Raw genomic sequence first — 12,021 nt, forward strand, 5'->3', positions numbered from 1 at the left:
GCGGGGGCGGGGACGTGCAAAACTTGTCCGGAGCGGCGGCCCCGATGCCGGCGGGGGCCCGGGCGGGCGCGGAGACGGCGGGGCGGCGGGCACATGCCGGCAGAGGCGGTCCGGGGCCGCGGAGATGTGGTGGCGGTGATAAAAGATTACATAAACGGCAGCCGGGACGTGCGGCTCGCCCTGGAAGGGAGTTTCAGCGCTGCCTTGCAGTCAGGAAGGTGGCCTCTCCTGCACATAGCTGAGGAAGACCTGGAATACCCAGCCCTAGTGTTGCTGAGGTTTTCGAAGCCTGTTTGAAGCCCCTGTCTCTTAGAGTGGAGAGAAAACACTTCAGTACGTTGTAAAGGCCAAAGTCTTTATTAGCGTGCGTTTTCCGTCCTTTTGTTTTGTAAACACACTTCTGTTGTGTTCTTCTTCCCACCCTCCCTCCGCCTGGGGCTGAAGAGGAATGAAATCAGATGCAGCAAAGTTTCTCAGTGCACCACGCTGGGGTATTTTTAACCTTACCTTTTATGGCTGCCCCCAGCTTCAGCCTGGTGTGCTCTCCAGTTTGATAAGGGTATGATAGGCGGAAATGCAGGAATGAATTCTTGTTTTTTGCTGTCCCGTCTGGTGTACGCAGTTAAATTCATCTAGCTACTTGCGGCTTCACCTGTGGCAGTGGAGCAGAGGTGCTTCCCCAGGGTTAGGCTGGCTCCCTGGAGTCTCCGCAGCATTGTCTGGCCATGTCCTTGCTTCCTAAAAATACGTTCATGTTGGAAGATATCTTAAACTACAGCGGTTGAGACTTCAGATACCAAATTGTGCCAGACTCTCTAATTTTACATATCTAGAAATGTCAAAAGCCCACCTGTGGTGGGAAGCATTTAATAAGAGACAAGGTGGTCTGCTTTACAGAGGAATGCTAGTAAGCTTTCAAAATATGTTGCCATAAGTTTGCCATTTTGATGTCATTCTTTTTTGAGGGAAACAATTTGAGTCATTCATGTCACTAGACTCACTTTCTACCTGTTACAGCCAAACTTACGTAAAGTTTTGGAGGTGCCCAATGAATAAGAAGAGTAGGAATCTCTTCCTGAGGAGAATAGAATGATTGGGAAGTGTAATTTTTGATATTCATTACTGTGGTCTCTCTTTTGTTTTCATAGATGTATATTGTAACAATGTTTCCTGGACATAAATGTAAAAACAATATTTCCTATAGCTGCATTCATCTTCCTTTCATTATCCTTTTCCCTGAAAGGTTATTAATGGATTTTTCCCCTCATATTTAAAATGGCTAACAGAAATATCCTTGACTGCTTCAGGGCTGTTTTTGTTGTTGTTACTGATTCTGTAATGCTGTGTTAAGTTAACGAGATTGCTTAGAAGGATTAAGAAGTTAAAGGTGCTGAAGCTAATTTCTGCTTTTTTTGAAAGGGATGATGGACTTAAGCTTTAGAAAATCCAATGGGAAAAAATTGAACATAGTTTTCACCTGTCTGAAATTATGATATAAGCATTAATTAGTATAAATACTATTGAATTGTATTTTAGAAAGGGAAAAAAAAAAAAACCCAAACATGTCAGACTTCTATGTTTCCAGTTATTGTGCCTGAGAATATAGGAGTTGATATTTCAAGGTTATGTACTGTACAGGAGGGACAAGTTGTCCTTGTCCAACAGGAGAACTTGGTCTGTAATTTTTTTTTCAGATACAGTATGCTTCAGGATATTTTCTCATAGACAGCACTGAATATTCAAAGTGAAGTATTTTAAAATATTAAAGTTCTAAGCTAAAATTATCAAGATTCTTCTCTTAAAAGCTGAAAATTTTGAAGGAAAATTAGTATAAAACTTCCTATATCCACCAAATCATATGCATCTTTTTGAGTGTGTGCTGTTATGTTTTAAGGAGGTATTTCAGATATCTAATGGGAGGCAGGTTTGTTGTTCTGACCTTTTTTTTTTAATTTTAGGATGTGAAGTGTAGAGTGGAGCATGAGCTTCCTTGGGGAGAACACTGATAAAGTTTTTAGCTCATCTTTTATTTATGTGTTGAAAAAGGGTCATAAGTATCAAGATACCATAAGAAGCATGCCTGTTGTTTCTCTGCTGAGGGCAGGTGATAGTAATGTGTGGCACACACACTAAATCAGTGAGAACCTGGCCCTCAGCTGTCAGAAGTTACTTGTTTATTCTTTATGTCCTTCTCCGGATACTGAATTATTTTATTTTCCATGTACATGTCCACTGTACTTTCTTTTGTTCATGTCAGGTCTGAAATATTTGAGTAAAAGTTTAAAGAGCTCCTGGAGTTTATCACATAGGATTCCTCTGAACTGGTTATTACTGAAGCTCTATTTAAGTTATATAAGTTAAGTGGGTAATCAGCAGTGATACAATGTTTTTGCTTATTCTGATTCTGTTTTTTTTTTTTTAGTCATTAAAAAGCAGGAAAAGTAGCAAAAATATTTTGGAGGGGGGAAGTCTCTGTGAGCAATAGCAACTTTACAAGTGTAAGTTCCAAGACTGACAATGAAAATCACAAAAGAGCGATTGTTTGTAGGGGTAAAAATATGTGAAAGAAAGATTAATTACACAGATTATTTCAATGGAACCAAAATATTTCCTTGACAGATTTCATCTGTGTGTGATTAAACTAATTTTGGACTTGAGACTTGCTATGTACAGTTGATAGATCCAGGAGCTAAATATCTGAAGTTGAAAGGCACTTGGAAAATTGGGGTGGGGGTGAGGTTCCATAGCTTGGTCAAGACCACACTGAGTTTTCTAAAGGTACTGGGTTGCAATAGAAAAAGGCTTCCCATTCTGCAAAGATTTTGGTAAATAAAAGGAATTTCTATGACTCAGTGGTATTGTTACTTACCTGTCTAGAAAATACTTAATATGTGCACTTAGAACTCCCTGGATATATGTATTTCAGAAATCTGAGATATTGTAAGAATCAGTCAAGAAATTACACTGTTTACACCTCACCTGCTTCCTGGTTGGTATTTACTAAAGGGAAGGGATTTAGTAGGGAACCTTTTAAAGAGTTCCCTTTTTTTAAAATAATACTTGAGTTAAGCTGTTCTAGACTTCAGAAATGAATTGTGTCTTAACTGAATTAATTAAAAAAAAATTTCTTTACACATCAATGAAAAGTGCAGTTTCATGATTTGAAGTGCAGTGAAACATGATTCAAAGGGCATGGCCAATCAATTCTATAACTATAGTACAGTTGGAGTATAGTAGTTCAAGTACTTTTGATAAATAAAAGCGTTGCATTTTTTTTTCTGAAACGTGATGAAATATAATAGCTTAAAATTTAATTTAGCATCCTAATAAAATAATTTAATTATTTTAAATAAATGTTTAAGTTAATTACTTAGACTAGTGTAAGTTTTGATGCAAAAGTGGGGATAGAGGGAGACCATAGTAAAATAAAATAAAATAATTCAGCAAGATACTATGTGGCTCCTGGTGACTCTTTTGATTTTGACCATTCTATGCAGAGGACAGAAAAATACAGCAATTATTGCAGTATCATCTGCTTCATAGATTTGTCTTTAGTTTTTATCTTGACTTCTACTGAGTTTTGTGTTGTCTTTCTAGTGTATGTTCATCCCGTGTATGCTTGAATGTGTTTATGTATATGTATCTTTATAAATATGCATGTGTCTGCTGCATGGTCTGCTGCGTTTAGCCACGGATAATAGCTGCCCTTCATGTAAGAGGGGTAGGTTATATAAAGTTTCTACAAGTTGTCCAAGGTTATGTGTCAGCCCTTACATAGCTGTAGCAGAAACTACAGCAAAAACTTTGTATGTCAGTATATAGAATAAATATGTCAAGAAGGTTGATTGTAAGGGAAATAAATGTTTTGAAGCTGCTGTACTACATGAGAGGTTGAGCCCCCAATTATTTACTTTCCTTCTGTTGAGAGAAATTTCCCAATAGCAATCTCAGATTGTGAGTTCTGTATGTCAGACTTTCGCTTTAAAAAGTAATCAGAATAGTTCATCTAATTGTCTATACCATTTCCCGTGCTTTTAAAGTACTGTTCTAGTCAAAATTTGTTAGTCTTCTTCAAAGAAGTATTAATTTAGAACTAAGAGCCAACATTGGATTAAAAGAATGGGCAGAATTTTTGTGAAAACCCACTTCTGCAATACAAAATCACATTTATTTTCACAGGTCTGGAACATCTTTCACTTCCTAATTTCAGGCTTGCTTGCTATGTCAGCAGCGAGATCCACGGTCCTGCAGCTTGAACTAGTTCTATCTTGTTTATTTCTGTAACAGAGGAACAAAGCATTGTTTAATAAACATTCCAAGTACGTGATAATATCACGTTATCTGCTTGTCTTATTGTGCAAAGACAGCTTTCTTGTAAATGTTCTAGGGCGTTCTTAAGGTGAAAGGCTTTTATGGCCTGCCAGCGTCAGACACAGAGGCTCTGCTTGCTTCAAAAACTTGTCTTAGGGTTTTAATATTATTATTTTTAAAAAAATTAATATATATTTAGGAATTCTTTCTCCATTCAACAGTATGACAGCATTTTGTTTCTTTCCCCTCCCTTCCCCTCCCCTTCCCACAAGAGAATATAGATAAGTGAATAGATATATGTATATGAAAATATGCATGTGTGTATATGTATACATACAATAAATTCTTATTTTAGAACCACTTGCACTTTGCTTAAGAGAAGACTGGAATTACCTTTTTTCTTGTTTACCATTGCTTACAAAGATGCACTCTTACTAGCTCCCGTTAAAATGAAGATGAGTGGCATGTGAACTATCATGGACAAGTCTCACAATAAAAGTTAGATAAAGTGACTGGTAGGCAGAATTCATTCTTGTTGAATCTGAGACCCTCTTAGGGTATGGAAGATCTTTCTTACTTCTGAGTACCGTCTTCTATTGTACTATACTAAAATACCTCTGCAGTGTATAAAAAAATCTTTAAGTGTAAAATTAGTCTGGCAGTTAATTTTATGCGCTTTGTTTAGAGAAACATCTTGGTAAGACACTGCTGCTTAGGAAACTCATTTTCAGCTGAAGTCTGAAAATGAGTGTGTAAGAGGATCTGACATGTCTGCACAGAATCATGGATGAGTTGCAGGGGGGACAACGAAGAACCAAAGGAAGGACACCTTAGGAGGAGTACACAAGCTTCCCTCCTAAGGTGTCTGTTCAGTGTGAGGAATAGTGAGAGCAGTAGAAAAGGGAGACAGTTGCCAGAAAACTTAGTCACCTTCTTCTTCAGACACTTTTTCCATTGCAATATAAAACTTCCCTACCCTCTGCATCCCTTGCCTTTTGTCTTTGAAACTGTGGTTCTCCTGCAGGCAAACTAAACATCAAAAATAACCTACAAGTCATCATCCTTCTGCTTGGCTCTATATTTGGAAGCTCTTTGAAAAGGCCTTTTTTCCCCTTTTTATCTCTTTGGGAACAGATCAGTTCTACAGGCTTAGGAGATAGTCAGTGGCTTTGCAGCTTATTGGGCATTGGGAAGCCAGTGTGATAAGGTATGATCTAATCTGTCTGAACAGACTGATGTCTGAAGTGGTTCCTTTTTTTCCCCCAAGTGTCAGTCTTTTCAAGTAGTGTGGAGAAATACCAGAACATAAGGAAACACCAAGTCTAGGGTGCTTTAATACTTTAAGCTACTGTTGTCCATCATATCCTGGGTTAGCAGGAGCTAGCCTGGGTTCTGACTTTTGAGCAGCACAACATTAGAAGGATATAAAGCTGTGAGAGAGCATCCAAAGGGGACAGTGAAGGGTCTGGAAGCGAAGGCATATCAGCAGTGACAGCCTGGCTAAGAGGAGACGGAGGGGAGACCTCGTGACAACCTACGTCTTCCTCATGAGGGAAGGTGTACAGGCAGGACTGATACCTTCTCTCTGGTGACCAGTGACAGGACTCTAGGGAATGGCCTGAAGTTGTGTCAGGGCTAGTATAGGCTGGGTATTAGGAAAAGGTTGCTCTTTCAGAGGCAACTGGAACAGGCTCCTCAGGGAAGTGGTCACACAGCATTGGCCTGAGAAAATTTAAGGAGTGTTTTGACATTGCACTTGGGCATGTGGTTTGATTCTTGTGTAGGGCCAGGAATTGGATGCTGATGATCTTTGTGGGTCCATTCCAGCTCAGGAGATTCTATAATAACTGTTTTAAATCTTATTTCCTGATGCGTTGGTGAATAATGTGTTTCCTCAGGTCTCCAATGTTTGATAGTTACTAACAGGGTTCTTTCAGTGCAAAATGTCAACTCTACTGAGGTCTTAAAACTGATGGAGTTATGATCTCATTGAAATAGTTATTTTATGGATAATGGTATGTGTTACTCACTATAATGGAAGTATGGCATTTTATATGAGGTTTAACAAGGCCAAGTGCAAAGTGCTGCACCTAGCTTGGGACAACCCCTGTTATCAGTCCAGGCTGGGAATGAAGGGCTCGAGAGCAGCCCTGTGAGAGGGACGTGGGGATGCTGGTGGGTGAGAGGCTGGACATGACCTGGTCATGGGCACTCAACAGCCCAGAAAGCCAAACGTGTCCTGGGCTGCATGCAAATCAAGGCAAAGGATGGGATTCTGTCCCTCTGCTCTGCTCTGGTGAGACCCCACCTAGAGGCCTGCATCCAGCTCTGGGATGCCAGCACAGGAAAGGCATTGAGCAAGTCTGCAGGAGGGCCATTAATATAATTAGAAGGATGGAGCACCTCTCCATGAGGAAGGGCTGAGAGAAATTCACTCTGGAAAAGAGGAGTAAGGATTACCACCTTATTGTGGTCTTCCTGTTCCTGAAGGGATCCTACAAGAAAGATTGAGAGAGAGTATTTACAAGAACATGCAGTGACAGCTCAACGGGGAATGGCTCCAGACTGAGAGCAGGTTTAGATTAGATGTCAGAAAGAAATTCCTTACTGTGAGATTAATGAGGCACTAGAATAGTTGTCCAGAGAAGCTGTGGGTGCCTCATCCCTGTAAGTGTTCAAGGCTGGGTTGAATGGGGTTCTGAGCGACCTGGTCTAGTGAAATATGCCCATTGCAATGGAGTTTGAACCAGATGATCTTTAAGGTCCCTTCCAATCCAAGCCATTCTTTGTGTTCTATCCTGTGATTGTGGTGATGGCACAAGGTGGTTTCAGGCTTGTCTCTGAAGCTAGAAACAGAGAGAACCAGATGGGAGAAGTCTTTGAAGTGCTGATGAAGCCTGGCGGGGGGCACATGCACACAGCAGGTGGACTTCATACAGCCTTTGACACTTCAATCTTAAATACATTTATAATAAAGATGTGTCTAGATTTCTATGTTATGTCTTTACATGGAAACACTTCTTTTAGTTTGTTTTTGTTTTCCTTAAAACTGCCTCTACAGAATGCTAAATTCTAAGAAATGGCTTTAGGAAAAATCATATATATGATATTTCTGAATAAGCTTTTTCTGGTGAACTGTGGACTTAACCAGGGAGGTACTATGTGAGATAATTTTTAACTGAAGAAAAAAGCATTCTGTGAACAGGTCTGAAGTTCATGCCATCACAACATCAAAAAAATTACTTTAGCATTTGAACAAAAATTACTACTCAGTCTCCTCTTTTGAATGACTTTTTGCTTAGATTGCTTTGGAACCTGTAGTTCAGTATGCTAATTAGTAATAAATGCTGCTCTTTTGACAAGAGGAATTACTCTGCCTGAATGTCTTGAAGCTGAAGGGGGAACTGGACAGGAAGGGGCTCAAAAACCTGTTAGAAATAAGTGATCATAAATAAGTATATGGTTATATTTAGTCTGCAGAATTACGGAGAGCATTTTCAATTATGAGGTGGTGCCTGGTGTTCTGCTGGTTGCAGTGTGATAACTGAATATTGGCTAGGAGTGGTGAGCACAGTCTTCTTGCTATGACTCTTCTTTGAAGTGTCACTTAATCCTTTGTGGGGAAAAAAAATCTTTGGATCAAAATCTAAATATTTTTCATTATTTTAAGGCATGTAATGGTATGACAGTCTCTAGGCCAGTCTTGGTAAAAGTACTCTTGCATGTAAAACACTTGAAAACATGATCATCAGATTTCAAATTTATATATATATCTTTCAGTTATTCTGCTTTTGTTTTCAAGTCCACAGTTTTTATTTACTATATTAGAAATTAGTAGAGGAGTTGGTTGTAAGGCATGGTAATTTCTGTCAGTGTAGAGAAGTCTTCCATCTTCAGTTTCTGTGATGCTATTCTGCTCTTGAAACTTTTAGTCAATTAAAATGGTATATTTTTGATCCTTTTATCATTCTCTTGCTAACAGAACACTTGTTTATGCTCTTAATTTTGTTGCTATAATTCTGACTAACTTTTTAATGAGTGTGCATTCCTTATTCTAAGAATTTCATCCTTGAATGAAAGGATACTTTGTTATGCTAATTGGATGATTTTCCTGACTGTTGTTTCCACAATTTTTTCCAGTGTTTAATCTTTTCCTATATCTGTACTCAGTATCTAATAAAACTTCCAAGAAGATAAGAAGAAATTTTGACTCAAGCATTGCAAGACTCAGTGAACTGGCTCTGTGAATGTGTTAGCTATATCAGCAAACTCAGTGGAAGTATAAACTTGAGAGAATAGAATTGCAAATAACAGAAGACTCAGCAAGTCTGAGAGGACAGGTTTACTTCTGTATAACTAAGCTTCAAGTTGTTACCCTTCTGATTTTTGCATGTACAAAGTCCTTACTAAGTGTTTTACTAAAATTTTAATTCCTCAATTCTATTCCATCTTTACAGAAATTTCAAAAATTAAAAGAAAAGCTAAAGTCCCTGTCTCCAATTTAAGAAATATATTACCTTTTCTTACTTGGCAAGAACTTTGGTTTTTGTACTTTTACTTTTCTTTTAGAAGTTTTTGTATCTCCACTTTTTTTTTTTTTTTGATTTTTCTATCACAAACCACTGTTTGCTTATTATGCTAGTCTTATGATGCACTTGTAAGCCTGGAGAAAGAGCAGTGTGCCACTTCTGTTGCGCGGTTTTAAGTTGCAGACATCTGTATTTTCTCTGCAAAGACCTCTTCTGACTGTATAGTGTTTTACATGGATAGGATACATGGACTATACTGTTTCATACTTCACTGATATGCTGTAAGTAGATAAAGCTTTACATTATTTTGGAGTGTTTTTTTTGTTTTGTTTGGGTGTTTTTAATTTTATTATTTTTTTTATATACTGTAGGCATATGCATCAGGATGTGATATTGTGGTACTGGGGACTGACTTCGAAAGATTACAGATAATCCCTGGAGCAAAACATGGAAACGTTCAAGTGGGATGTGTGGACTGTTCAATGCAACAGGGGAAGGTATGTAGAGCAGTGTTTCTAATAATGTGCCAGCAATATCATGTTAAGCACCTTCTTAGGAATGTGTATACTTGCAAGTTAAGGCAAATATACTACAATGAATAGTAAAATGACTGATTGCTTTCTGTCTTTACCTGTAAGCAGCACAGTAAATGTAAATAGTAGCCATAGATATGATAGATGGTTGTAGAAGATAGGTAGGACTGTGCGGAAGGCTGTGGATTCTGGGCTACATTCAGGGCAAGAATTTGACTAAGAGATTACTAAATTGGAGGCAAAAGTAATTTATTCACTATGGATTTGCACTAGTGGGCATGTCATTGACATACTTTGACATGTTAGTGGCGGGCAGGAGATGAGTGCTTCCACAAAAATCACTTTCAGATCATCCAGAAAAATTACATATGTTTCAAGCAATTCATAAAGCCTCTCTTGGATGGGGTTTGCTTTCTTGAATTCTTAGCTTTTGTTTTTTTGTAAGTAGGTCTGCATCAGAGTGTTGTGTTTTAGGCAACAGTGGGGTTTAATTCCTTTTAAGAGAGCTTTTTTTTAAATTTTCTTGTCAGAGTGAAAAATAAATAATCACGTAACTGTTCACTGGGATGTCACGTTCCATACCACCCCTTTGGGATGTCACAGGGATTAAACTGTTGACCATTTCAATGGGAACTCTGGATGACTATGTGTTCATGTAAGAGGGGTTTTCTGCCTCTTTGAGGCAGAAAGAAAGAAAGGTTGCTTCTTTAAGCTTGTCCATGTGAGTAGATAATGTCAGCTTTCTGCTCATTACTACAAGCCTTATGAACTGATGAGAGCTTTGTTTATACACCATGTCCATCTTGAGACAAGATGGGTTATATTCCATGTCCATCTTACGTCCATCTTGAGCAAGACCTCTGATGGAAACCAGTTTGTGTGTTTATGTGGGAGCACTGTGCTGATGAAACCCCAGCCACACCCTGTTCCTGCTTTTTAGCATTTGAGTGATAAACTCTTGCAGTGCTAATGAAGGAACAAAAATGAAAATGAGAAATGTTCTCTGTATTTCTGGCACCTCATAGCCATAGTCTATCTCAGTTTCTCCACTGGCTGCTGTTAACTAGAAGGGGTTTTTTTGAGTTCACTGAGCATTATTTCTCTAAATTTGTAAGGTCATATGGATTGCATTATACCAATTTTGTATGCATTTAAGTGAAAAATTGTCCTTGAATTGCAAATGAGCACACCTGAATCTATCACACTGTAAGGCTTACTGAGCTTCAGAGTTTTTTCATTTCTTAAGTAGACCTGTGAGGTCATTTTGAGTCTGCAGGTTGGTATTGTTTGCTGTGAGGAAACTGGATGTGTTTCTAAAATGCTGAAGTACTAAGCAGTGGATGGCTAGGAATTTGCTTATTGACCAGACTGATCAGTGCATTTTCAGGTCATTCTTAAAAGGGTGGAATTTCTCCTTAGGCATTCTTCATCAGTACTGACACACAAATTCCACTTTGGTTTGTCAAAATGTACAGTTCTAATGCTCTCAGTGTGTCTTTATAGAAGTACTCCAGCTCTCTGACCATTTTTCTGTCCCTTCTTTGGACCCAACATGTCCATGTCTGCCTGGTGCTGGGGACACTGGATGTGGTACTCCAGGTGATGTCTCACTAGGGTCGGGAAATCATCCCCCTCACCCTACTGGCCATCCTTTTTTTTTGGAGCAGTCCAGGACATAGTTGGCTTTCTGGGATACAGACACATGCTGCCAGCTCACATACAGTTTTTTTGTCCACCAGTACCCCCCAAAATCTATGTCCGTACGGTTGCTCTCAGTATGTTCGGTTCCGTAGTCTGTTCTGATGGTATTGATTCAGACTGACCCAGGTGCAGGACCTTGCCCTTGGACTTTTTGAAGTAGATGTTCACATGGGTGCACCTCTCTGCCTGCCAAGGTCCCTCTGGCTGGCATCCCTTCCCTCCAGCCTGTTGCCTGCCCCACATGATGTTGTCAGGGAACTTGCTGGAGGTGCTCTCAATCCCACCATTACTCTTTTTGACAGAGTGCAGCTCAGTGAAGATGCGGGGTGAGTGGCTGTAGAAACTAGTAGGAAGTTTTGGGAGTGGCAGTTGCTCTGGACACTACAAATTGAGCATTTTGGAATGCTAATCTTATCTTTTAAACACACTGAACAATAAAATAGGGAAAAATGTCTACATTTGAAGAAAAGGAACAAAGGAAAAATCCAATCAATATGAGTTTATGTAAATTCTTGCTGTTGGGTATGGAATGGAATTATTAGAGAATACAACAGTAAGTGAGGTATTTAAAGAGAATTAGAGAGGACAGATACTAGTCTGCAAAATGCCTGAAGAAACGTTTTCCTTGCAAATGTGACAAAATTATTCTTGGCATTTTTGGGTCAGGCTGATGTTACTAGGATGGAAATTTATTTAACTATCTGTTCTTCTAATGTAGAGGGTTTCTCTTAAAGCTGTGGATCTGTGGATTTTAGGATCTTTATGAATCTCTATGTTGGAATAGATCTCAGGTATGACAGTTTAGTTTCCTTTCAAACTTTAGTGGTTGATACTGGAATCAAAATATATTTTATAAAGTGAATCTAACTTTCTTATTGTTAAAGGAAAACTATGATTACTTTAAGTCAGAATTTTACAGAATTAGAAGATTGATTATTGCAGCCTAT

The 12,021-nt window shown here is 38.8% G+C and overlaps 1 protein-coding gene across 6 annotated transcripts in view; it reads left to right on the forward strand.

Moving 5' to 3' along the window:
- Positions 1-12,021, forward strand: part of DMXL1 (Dmx like 1) — a 74,259-nt gene that overhangs the window by 282 nt on the left and 61,956 nt on the right. For all 6 annotated transcript variants that reach the window (XM_041398414.1, XM_041398415.1, XM_041398416.1 and 3 more), the window contains exon 2: positions 9,212-9,337. In XM_041398414.1, coding sequence (XP_041254348.1) covers positions 9,212-9,337 — 126 coding nt within the window. The remainder of the gene's footprint in view (positions 1-9,211; positions 9,338-12,021) is intronic.

The sequence above is a fragment of the Onychostruthus taczanowskii genome, unplaced genomic scaffold (genome assembly GCF_017590055.1).
Source record: "Onychostruthus taczanowskii isolate IOZ18803 unplaced genomic scaffold, ASM1759005v1 scaffold147, whole genome shotgun sequence".
Taxonomy (NCBI): domain Eukaryota; kingdom Metazoa; phylum Chordata; class Aves; order Passeriformes; family Passeridae; genus Onychostruthus; species Onychostruthus taczanowskii.